Consider the following 12479-nt stretch of genomic DNA (forward strand, 5'->3'; position numbering starts at 1 on the left):
CATGTTTGAGTAGCCGTACTACTTTTAAAACACCACCAGATATCGCAGTAGTTGCTTTCTTCAGAAGCAAATTTACAGGCTTGAGTCACTCCTTCAGCTGCTGTCCCTTCTCTGTGCTCCTTGCTGCCCCCTCAGCTCTCATCTACCTCATTGCAACTTTCAGCATTTAATGATGATGGCAGTGAGAAGCACTGAAGTCTTTAATATTATTATTATTAGTGGTAGTAGTAATATTATAGTCTGAGATTCTCTTAGTCGACTAATTAATTTGCCAACTAATTAATTCGCTGTTCTCAGAAATAAGAATGGCAAGTAATAGGATATTTGAAAAAGACATGTTAGAAAATTACTGATTTCAAACTATTGAATCAAGAAGCTGCTTGCTTTCAGAACTCAAAAGTACGCTACTTGGCACTGGGATACTGACTGTTGCTGCTTTTACTAGCATTACAGATTTGTTGCATCTTTCTTTCTTGCATATAAAAAATCAAATATCTATGAAAGCAGCTGAAGGTACAAAAGATTAGCAAAGTTCTGACTTTTAGCGAGACCATGATCATCCTGAAGAATTTGCTGTCTTGGTAGAGAATAAAAATACAGCATTCTCCCCTTTTAAAAACTCCTGAACGTGCCATTTTACCAACACACATGAAATATGAGCACCATCCAGTGGCAAAGGAACTAAATCACAGCTTGTATTTTCGATTTCCTCCTCTTTTTCCTCAAACCACAGAATCTAACTAGGCATTTAAATGTTTATATTAAATTTCCTGCATTTTTGAAAACTGGCATAACTACATTTCTGCTAATATCTCAAAGATGTTATAGCCATAGGAAGCTTTTTCCTGAGTACATTGCATCTCTGCTGAACAGTGCGTATTAGTCCTGGTGGTCAGTACAATTAAGTTTTTTCATTAAAAATGCAAAAAGCTTTTGCAAACACATCCTTCTTTTCTCAGCCACTGCTATCACAAACATAATTGATTCCTCCGTAGTGTGACAAAATAACTGTTCCTCTTATGCCAGCATGAAGATTCATCAACTAACATGTATCTGTGGCTCCCTGAGAATAGGGTTATGATTGTTCAGCTTTTCTTTCACGGTTTTTTGTTGTGGTTTTTTTTTTCTCTGCTCTCTTTTTTTCTTCTCTTGCATGATACTCTGTGAGGTATCAATAAAATTTTGATACATTGGAAAAGACTAACAACAGGCAACAAGACTGTATAATCTCTGTCCTGCAATTCACTGAATATGAGAACCTCTATTGAAGAGTATGGAGGTAATGACATGGCCTTCATTTGTGCCATACCGATGCTGACTGTTATCTTTCTTTGGGGAAATCAGATCTCACAAAGCATACTAGTTTCAGAAACCTTAGGCCTTCTGCAAGAAATTATATTGGAAAGGTATTTTCACTTTCCACATGGATGATTTTGTTCTTAGGCTATTTCAGATTGTGTAGGACACAAATAGGATTTTCCTTAATTTTAAGCATGACTGCCTTTTGCAATGATCTCTTCTTTTTAAAAAAACGCAAATTAATTGCGGTTATGACTGACATGACACACAGACTTTCTGGCTTTCAAGCAGATAAGTCTCTGAAACCTCTCTCTCCTCCCCTCTGCTCTTCTTTTACTTCTTTTTATCCATAAGGACAGCAAGTAGCAACTTGCTCTCAGTATGAAAGTGGTATGAATTCCCTTGGTTTTTACAGCAACTGTACATACAATTTCATGCTTTGCTTCCGCAGTTCTTTCATTAATACCCAAGGCCTTGGATGTTACACTTTATAGTAATTATTTTTAATGTTTTTAAACCTCCACATTAGCAATTTTTTTGGACCAGTCCTGCTTCTTCAGGCAGGACAGACAGTGCCTTCATTTTTAGCCCATCTGACTAAACCAGGTTAAAGGAACTTCTGCACTTCAGGGTGTTCAATCACGGTTGAGATCAAACTATGAATCGAACATCCAGCAGTAGACAGGACATACATTCTGGGCTTTCTCAAGCCTGAAAAATTTCATGAAGCCGAGGTGAGACATGCTAATTGGAGCTATTAGGAAGCAACTGATTGAAAAGCAATGGTTTAAGTAAGTGGAAAATCTAAACACTCATTAGAAGTGTTCAAGAAGACAGGCAAAAGGGCAGAAACAAGACATACATTCCCAGCAGAATAATCTTCAGCAATCTGCTTAAGTAGCATTAGTCCCCTTTGTGATCTTTAAACAAAAGTAGCTATTGCACTTCAATAGTAAGATCTTGCTCACATTCTTTTTAACAGGTCTTGTGTAGCAGCAGACATTTGTCCATCACTTCACATTTAAAACTGGGGTCTATATAACTAAAAGCACGTCACTACAGGCAAGAAGTCTGCAACAATAGACTTCTGCACTCTGTGGACTGGGCACAGAGGGGATGCATGACAACTACCCTGAGCAGTCACTTGCTTTAGAAGCCTGATGTGATATGATAGTGGAAATCTGCTGCTGCTCTGCCACAGCAATATTTTGTACACGCTTCCTCTATGTCTCTAACGCTGATCCATTATACACATCGTAATATTGCCAATTGATCAGTTATGAATGCACAACCTGCTGAAATTACACCAGCTCTGTCCCATATGTTCTAATACATGCATTTTAGAGGACTACTTTAATCTCTATTTTATGTGCACAACTTCTAACAAATGTAAGATAAGCCTGGTAATTAAATACAGCTTTTTCTCAACTAATGCTACCAGTTCAACTTTCTGGTAATTGGAAATAACTCCAAAAGCTCCCAGGTTAGAAATGGAAAATTATCTGGGATTATCCTCCCAAAGACAAAAGAATTATCCCCAAGGAATTTTATCGGGTTGCCAAGTTATTTTAAGATTTTGCTCCTTTTCATTTGTTTGGCATAGCTTTTCCACACTAACATGCTCCAAGCTGTACTCTTGAAACACACAGCTACACTATGTGTTAGAACACCATAGTTCCCCATGTGGACAAGCAGAAAGCACTTACCTCTTGGGCCACCAGCATCCCAGATCAGCCTTCACAATTTTTCTTTCCACATCAAAGGGCAAGAGGTGGGCAATGAATGATAGAGAATAGTCAGAGCTATGTAAGAGTTCTGTTTCACTTTTTGGCCTCTGAACAGGGTTAAACTGGAGTGATGGAGAGTAGGATAGTGAGACATCCATATCTGGTTATGATTCTGAGACTTGTATTTACCTCAAACGAATTAATCTGGTTCTTTGTCTGATGCTGGGACAACGTAACTAGGTTCTGCCCTTTGCTTATTACAGGTAGCGAAGTCAGTATTTACACCTAACTTTAAAGCTCTTTAAGGTAAGGAATAAATCATGTACTAGCTTCCAGAGTATCATGCCAGTTTACAGTGCTACATCAACTGCTGTATTCACAGTAAAAGTCCTTGCCAAATAGTTTAAGATGACTGATTTAGCACTTTTTGTTTTCAGGTTCTTTTAGCATCTCTATTCAGCTGTTAAATGTTACTCTTTCAGATAGTCCAGCTGAGGGAAAAGCAGGCTGTGTTATAAGTGTATTAGGAAATCACAGAGAAATACCTTGTCAGTCTCTTTATTCATAGGTTAAAATGTAATGCGATACAGTTCTTAACAGTTACTGACTGAAAAAAATTATCTGCATAAAACAGAAGCAAAACTGAAGGAGACTAATTAAAAAAGCCATCTTGCTTCAACTTTTGAAACGATTACATACAGAATAATATACATATTTACATTACAAGTATATTATATAAATATAATATATATGTACTCTTGTAACCACAATAAATATCAAGAAGGTCTTTTTTAGGCACACAGCATAGAAAAAAATGCAGAATCTGCACAATCCTTAAGATTCTTAGAGTGACTCACTCTTACATTGTTTTCACACTGAAAAAGCAAATATTTTACACAAAATATACAGCCACAGTTTATGCAGTCCCCAGTGAACAGGGAATCTTTCCTCACCTTCCTGTAAGTCTACTCCTTGATTTTCTAATACTATTGCTCTATACAGCTATTACATAAGAAAATAGTTTGCAGGTTTGTTTTTTACTCAGCTAATAGCCTAAGTAATTATCAGTGCTAACAAAATAAGTACAGCATATCTACATAAGGTATATACAAGTGTTTGCACAAACATGGGTTCAGTGAACTACTTCTGAGCTCACTTTTAATACTGGGGAGTTAACCTGAAAGCAGGAAAAAAAGGATTTTCAGTGATACTACATCAGAAATATTTTATCATTTGAGTGAGACCTGGGCTTCAGAGATAGAAAGCTTTAAATTTCGAAATTAATTAAAAAAATCAAATTCTTGGCTATGCTGGCAGATGTAGGCTGCCATTGATTTTGAATGTGTTCCCTTCAGTGCAAATGAAAACTCAAGAGAATCAATCCAAAAGGTATTTTCTCAACCTGTACATACAGTCATTTTAAAGACTGTCGCTATGGAGCACCTGAGATCACACCCTAGTAAATGAAGCTGACCACTTCTTGTAGGAGAGCCATGATCAGTGAGAGAGGAGAAACAAACAGCATTTTTTTTCTGCAGTTACAAATCAGACTCCGGCATATCAGGCATATCTGCCATCAGGTACCCAATACCATAACGTCCATTTGGAGCAGTATCCAGAGTTGGTGATCCAGTCTGTTTTCGATATATGTTTTTGCCAAAATTTGGAGACGGCACTTCACTTGGACTCTTCCCATGAATCAGACTTGTATTATCTCCCTCCAGATTAACAGGTTCCTTTATTATCCGGCCTCTTTTGTAGGATACAGATGCCAAGCTCCCAGAGCTGTCATCAATAAGGTTGCAACGGCGCACCATGAAGACTATTGGGACTGGCAGTATGGCCAATACCATCAGCGATATACAGACAATCATTCCCCATGTTGGATAGCTGTGGAACTCTTCCGTAGCCTGAGCAACCCAAGAGAAAAACTATTAATACGTATTTACTTAAAAAAGAGCACATCTGCAGTCCTCACCAAGGCATGCAGTTTTCAAACACATACTCATCTTTTTGTCACCTTGCACCCACAGTGTGGGCACCACTACTGATCTCAAATTTGAACACTCGTGGACATGTATGATTACTATCTTTCTGCCTGTGAGTAGGACCAAAACACTGTCCCACAGTTTCTGAGATGCTCAGAGCACTCTAGTAGAGCCCAAATCAAGATTTTCACCTTAGGCCTTCTTCTATATTTGTCTGTAGTTGTTCCCTGATCCTTTAAAGGATGTTCAGAACAGACAAGTGTGTAGTGGTGTCTGTAACTGTGCCTGGAAAGGAAGTCCTTGTTCTGTAGGCTAACAGCTGGTCTAGACAAGGACTGTCTCAGATCACCCTGTGGAATTGTTCCACTTTGTATAAACTTCATGTAAACTACAACACATTTACTGGGGCAGTGACTGCACCCCACACCTCTACCGCATCCATGAATCACTGGCCAACAGACTGTTCGCCTAGTAGCTCAATTAACATTCAATTTTATACACGGAAAGGAACGGTATGTTTGGTATTGTAAGATATTTCTCTTTCTAATTTTTGAGGGCAAGAATCGAACATGGTAAGAGTGTTTTTCTGAGAATCCTGAGAAAGTAGTAGTGGTTGTCTTGTCTACCTACAGTAAAGCTAACCTCCTGTATTTACACTTCAGCTGTCTTTGCTGCAATTTCCTCCCCCCTGGCTAATTTGGACAACTGTCCATTCAGAAGGGTCCCTGAGATTCATTTCTCTGACATTTTATGCTCCCTATATTTTACATGACAAGCCTGTAGAAACAGCTGACGGCTGATGAGCCTATGAACTAGCAAAACTCTTAGGAGTTACCTTGAATGAATACCTTTTTGGAGCAATGCGCAGCACTGACTCTGCAGTTCACACAGACAAGTTTTTTTTTACAAATCAAACATTCTTATCAGAGACAGGTTTTAATGCAGCTGTTGCCTACAATGCGATATGTGTTCCCAAAGGGGAAAATTTATGACATGGCTAAATCTCAATATTTAATTCCACATAAAAAAATTGATGTGATATCTGAAATCATTTATTCAGTGTTATCACCTGACTATTTTCTGCAGTAAAATAAGATTTAATGGAAGTGAACAATCTCTCCCACCCTTACGAATTCTTCAACATACATCAACAAACTAAAAGTCATAAAAAGCAGGAAGGCTTATGTCAAGCAGTTATATTTTAAAGCAGAACTACTCTAAAATTAAAAAATGGTTGGTTTTACATTAATGTTACTTGAGATAAAAACAACCATATCGTTATTTATACTGATTTTGAATTTCTAATTGCAGATTTTTTTGTATTTTCATGTACTTCTGAAATACTTCACATATAATCATTATGATGGTGATGGCATCTGTTATATACATACCGTATCTTCAATCCAAGCATTGTAGCCAGGAGGACTTAATCCCATTTGGACAATGCTAGCTACCAGCAAACATAACAATACTAAAGGTGAAACGTACTTCCACATGTAGTAGTAATACTGGCTTGGAGAAAACCCAAGCATATCCTTCAGATCCTCCATAAATCTGTGAAAGGAAAAAAATGATACTGTTAGTGCGTATACTGAGATTTCAAGTACTATAATTGATACATAGCACCTGATTTGAGGGAACAGACACACTGAGAAAATGCATGTATAGAAATGGCTGCAGTTTAGATTACTCGATGGGCTGAAACACAGAGGTTGTGTTACTAGTTCAGAACAGATGAACAGAAGGAATGGCTACACAGTGCAGTGACTTAGTAAACTGCTTGCTGGACTGTGCTGGAAAGATATTTAAACTCACCTTTCTTTTATAAGATTCTTTTTTATATCTTCTTATATTGTCTACTGGGTTGTTTACTAAGGCATGTGTCATTACTTTTGAGGACATACACAACCAGCACATCTTACAGATTCTGCAAAATTAATTTCAAACCCACATGTGTGCTGCAGTGTAAAAAATAACTTTATGCATAAGCTATGGTTTGCATCATATAAGTTGCTGAAATAAAACTTTGTGAAGTTTTAAATCTGCCTCCTTGTGCCTCAAAATTGCAAGTTATGATATGAACAAAACTCCTATTTTTGTACTCTTGATGGAGGAGTATATGATCCCAGAGCCAGTAGAAAAAGAGAATATTTTTAGAATTAACTCTTTTGGAGTGTGCACAAGCACTGATTCTGTTTTAACTCCCTTGTGGTCCCACTCCCTTTTGAAATGTGAGTCTCAAAAAAGCTCTTAGAGCGGTAAGTATGTTTTCAAAGCAGTTACACATGTGAAGCTACTGTCATATAAACTTTCAACATTTTTTTTTTGAACTGCATAGTTTGGGGTATTCTACCCTTTGTTTACACAGCAGTGAAACATATCGTTAAAAAGAAGTTGAATTTACAAATGGATTGTGCCCTCTATAGATAGCCTTTTCTTTTCTGGGATCTCCAGTTCTTCATCGAGTCAAACATAAATCTATTATCTTCACTTTAGAGTCTTTCATCATCCCCATCCTACTTATCCTCTTTTAAAAGCTACCAAGCTCCTTTAGTACTGATTCCAGCATAGCAGATTTTCCTTCTTGGCTACAGGGATTCACATGTTGTCTTTTTTCTATCTTTGACTGTAATCCCTTTGGATGCAATGTTTGGTTTTTTTCTATCTGATCAAAGACAATGTGTCTAATAAGATATATATACAGATCTTCATCTATGAGGAGGACCCCTTGGTGCTATCACAGCCAATGACAACCTGAAGTTGTTGATTCTGGCAGTTTTTGCAAACGAGAATGCTAGGTTCCTGAAGAAGGATATTCTGGAGAAACATACATCAGAAGAAATATTAGGAATACTCCAGAGGGAGATCCAGGTGGCCGTTATGAATGAGGTATTTGGCTGTTAACTTTTCACTATATCCTGTAAGAACCCCTTCTGAAAACATGAATCAACTGCACTCTGATTCAGAAGCAAAGTATTACCATATTTTAGCTATTCCTAAACACCAACTTCCTCACAGGTTAAGTTGCTGACTTTTGGCACGTCTACCTCACTTCACAGTAGAACTCTACCTGACTGGACATTACTAACCTGATACCCAGGTCATCTGTTTCATCTTTTGTTGCATGTGTAAAAATATCTACATGTTGTTTTCATGTCTATGTGATCAATTATAGGATTACACATGTGGCCCAAGTGGAAATTATCCCTTAATGAGTAAGTAGACCAGGCACTACTTGCGTAGACCAGAAACAATGTCTGGATACTATAAAATTAAATTTTCTTATTACAGATTTATTTCATTATGATGAGGGACTGGCCAATTACTCAGATCGAACAAGTGAAAATTCAAATTAAAACCCACCCATTCTATGTCACCCTTTGTACATGCAAAGGAATCACAGATGTTTAAATTACTTCAACATGCTAGTATAGCATAGTCTGTTTTATCTGTGGATGGCATGAGTTATTTTTGATACAAACTGTTCTATTCCTTAAGTGTGGCACACTGATCTTGCTTGGTGAACACATTCTGGTGGTTTCGGTCATAAGACATAAAAAAATTAGAGGGACTTGATGGTCTTTCCTCTTCGGCCATCACTGATAGAAGGTCACTTAACTTCATTGTCAACTGTGCTGCTTTCAAGTAAGTTTTGACCCTATTCTTTGCTCTCATTTCCTCTATTTTGTCTCTCAAAACCAATTCAAAGAACAATTAATTGCTACAACACCCCAAACTAAATCTAGTTCATAAACTGAAACTTTCTTATTGTTACTGCCATTAGAGTTTGCTTTGTTCCTTTCTCAGGCTGCCTGGAATACTGCTGATCTGGTCAGAATACTCACCCTCATCTGCTGCTTAGACCATGGTTATTACTTCTTGAAATCTTTCTCTTGCTGTCTTATTTCTATATAAATTCCTCATACCTGCATATCCAGCCTCCTTTCTAACTCTCTAATTTTGCCTCTTTTACTGCATTCTCCTCTCTTTGGATCTGTTGCAATTGCTGTTTGGGTTTCACTACACTGTCCTCATGCAGTATACCTTGTTCCAAACCTGTTCTTAAAAACAGACTAGATTCACCTCCAGACTGACCCACTTTCTACTCACTTGTATTTGTGTGTACATCGCAAATACTTTCCACAATGTAATTAAAATAATTATTGCAATGAATACTGTTGATATGGATAGGGAGATACATTTCCTTTGCTTACTTGTCTATTCCATAAATCCGGGTGACTGCAATATTCTCCAGAATGACCACAATAAGCAGGGGCAGAGTAGCTGAGTAGTCATCAAACATCGTCACAAAATAATTTCCAGAGCGCTGCACAAAAATCAGGCCAATAAAAAATGCTACCAAGCAGCAGATGACTGGAATAAAGGACAGATACGTGAGCTGTAAGTATAACAAAGTTCCACAGACAAAGAGGAAATAAAGAGAGCTTGAAACAGCAAAGATATAAAATGCATTATTTCATATAATCTAAGTTGAGAATATTTTCCTTTGGGGGGGGGTGTCTCAATTTTAAGAATATTAGGAATCCTACCTATTCCCTACATAACAGAAGAGTTATGAAATTAGAATTACTGGAATTGCCTTACGACAGCAGTCCTGATCAAGCAGCAGAGATTAATCAAGTGACTATTTCTCATTAAACATTTAACTTAATGTGAATGCAAGGATAAAATAAACAGAACTGGTAAGCTAAACATCATACATGATGTTACTTGGTCACTAGATCACTTTTTGGAATTTAGAAGTGAAAAGAACCAAAGTTTCAGACTATGATTCTAAAAAATAAAAAGGCTGAATAGGCTTCCCCTAGATCATTCACAGCATGAACTTCCATTAGAATCTGTCTTAACTGTATTTGTGCACTAAGCAACAAAATTTCTGCCCCTTTTTTTGTTTAGGGACAACCCGAAATATATTTCTTGAATGCTTGATCCTACATAATGATTCTCAATATATTTTTTTCCCTACTAAATTCATCAAGAATAGGACTGAACACTTAAGTAGCCATAAAATAAGTCAAATTTCAATAAATTGAGAAATTAATTATATGTTGAGCACCGGTAAGACTGATTTTCTCACTTGAAGTGCCCTTTTTTTTCCCCCCACTGAAAACTTAGGCTAAGGATATACCTAAGCAGTCTAAAATTAAGTGAAATGAATCTGGGCTGAAGTATAAAATATCCTTACAGAATATACCCATTGCATAAATCCCAGATAATTAATTAATATTGATTAAAGTAGTGAAAGGAAGACAATGACAGTTTTTTAAATACTGTGGTATAAGACCAATCACTTTTTTCAACCTCATAGTAACTATTGTTATAATGACTTTCAGAGAATAGAAATTTAGAATTAAAGAGATCATTACAAATTGATGTGAACTCCTAACACAAGGTGACAAAACCAGAACACAGATAAAATCTCCCCAAACTGAGTCTCATTAATCACACTGAATTTTATTACTGATCCTGAGAAAAGGATTAGACCATCAGAACCATGTGTATGTGAATTTAGAAATCCTTGCTATTCTTATGTTCTCCCATCGTGTCTTACCATTACACCCCAAAAATATGCATCTTTAGTTGTAAACTAAGGCTCTGGTAGGTATACTCATCATAACTCAGCACATACACATGCAGACTCCAATTTGGAAAGAACTGAACACAAAATAAGTTTAAGCATATGAGTTGGTTTCCCTAAACTCAACAGGGACTGAACTGGAACCATGGTGCAAAAAGTTGCAAATGTGTTCACACTTCTGCAAAAATTGAAGATGTGTGGTTTCTAAGCACAAATTCTAGTGCAGGCATAATCCTTCTTAAATCCCACTGATACTGCATGAAGTATAACCCAGGCATTTCAATTTTATAAGTTAATTATAAGTTGTAATCCTTTGAATACAACTGAGTTTAGCAAAAATCATGCATGCATAACACTCAAAAAAATTACAAGAGAAAGGCAGTTCTTGAACATTCCTTTATCTTAATAGGTTTTTTTGTCAAATGCAATAACAAGGAATTACTGTAAAATGCTCCATTACTCCAGAGTAATGACTATATATCATGTTATTTGCATATATACTTAGGGAAACAGCTAATTTCTAAATGTCACACTGGTTATTCAGTAAGAGTTTAAGAGCTAATTTAAAAAACAAACAAACAAAAAAACCAACCCCAAGGGCTCAATAGGTTAGGACTTCTGAAAATCAGTTGATTAATATTTATGAAGAATTTTATTCTTAAATCTAGCAAAGTAAAAAAATACTTGTCTTCTGTTAAGTATTACTTATTATTGAAGTACTCAGCAGTCAGGAAAGAGCAGTGCTCTGCATCAGGGGTTAACTCTTAGAAAATATATTATTTCCTTCATGGAGTTAGATAATGTTAAAGCAGCTTATTATATTTTTTATTTTCTATCCCTGCAGTCACAGGTATTGATATGAAATCCGAATTTGCGTCCCTTGCAGCTGTCCTGAAGATTTTCAGAAACCTAACTTTCACATTTTATGCTGATGTTCTAGCTCAAAAAGAGAAACTGCTACAAGACAATCAGAGCTACATGAACAGGAAACATCTCACATAACTTCAGGCATTTAAAAAACAAACAAACAAAAAAACCAAACAGACATCTTGTTTAAGACCCTCTCCGCATTCAACAGGGAAAAATACGTTCCTTTAGAGAGTAACTGTACTGTTTTTTAACATAATAAACATTTCATCATAAATTAAGATTTCATTGGCGTATGTAGGAATAATATGTAGTAATTTGCAATGTGTTTTCTTTCTTTCCTTTTGCTTTGTTTCCCTGATCTGTGACACAGGCTGGAATGGAAAGTATTCTCTGGAAGAGCTTGGAAGGACTGACCATACAGAAACTTGTAACAGAAATCCTCCATTAAAATTTAAATTCTAGGATCTTCCTGCTCTTGTAGCATTCAGGAAAAGGTTTTAGTTGCAGATATTAATGTGCCCGTGCATGGAAGTACAGTCTGGAATACAATGATTTACTGCTCTGTAAAATGTCAGCACTGAAAACTTTCATGTCAGAAAACAAGACTTCATAGTCTCAAAAAAAAAATTTTTTAGCTTACTGCTCTAGTGAGAGAAGAAAGTTTGTGCAACTCACCAGTAAGGATTTCCTTCCTGACTTTGAAGGTATCAACAATGGGTGTGATGATGCCTTCAATGGTTCCAAACATACTTCCAAGTCCCAAATTTACCAACATGAGGAAGAACATGACTGACCAGAAGGGAGAAGCAGGGAAGTGGGTCATTGCTTCTGTAAAGGCAATAAAAGCTAAACCAGTTCCTTGAACCGCCTGTCAGTGAGAAAAAAATCCACGTTATTATTCACGGACAGTAATTTTTTTCTAGCGTGACAGTCTGACTTCATGTTCATGCAATGTCATTGATTAAATCTTGAAGTTAGAGTGGGAATCTGCTATCT

At 36.7% G+C, this 12479-nt stretch overlaps 1 protein-coding gene across 5 annotated transcripts in view; it reads right to left on the reverse strand.

The window, feature by feature from the left end:
* Positions 1-3766: 3766 nt before the first annotated feature.
* Positions 3767-12479, reverse strand: part of SLC6A15 (solute carrier family 6 member 15) — a 38428-nt gene continuing 29715 nt past the window's right edge. For all 5 annotated transcript variants that reach the window (XM_076333854.1, XM_076333872.1, XM_076333863.1 and 2 more), the window contains 4 exons: positions 12159-12351; positions 9229-9388; positions 6406-6568; positions 3767-4936 (listed from right to left, as the gene is read on the reverse strand). In XM_076333854.1, the coding sequence (XP_076189969.1) occupies positions 4565-4936; positions 6406-6568; positions 9229-9388; positions 12159-12351 (888 nt within the window). In that variant the 3' untranslated portion in view covers positions 3767-4564. The remainder of the gene's footprint in view (positions 4937-6405; positions 6569-9228; positions 9389-12158; positions 12352-12479) is intronic.

This window comes from Aptenodytes patagonicus, chromosome 1, assembly GCF_965638725.1.
Source record: "Aptenodytes patagonicus chromosome 1, bAptPat1.pri.cur, whole genome shotgun sequence".
NCBI classification, from domain to species: Eukaryota; Metazoa; Chordata; class Aves; order Sphenisciformes; family Spheniscidae; genus Aptenodytes; species Aptenodytes patagonicus.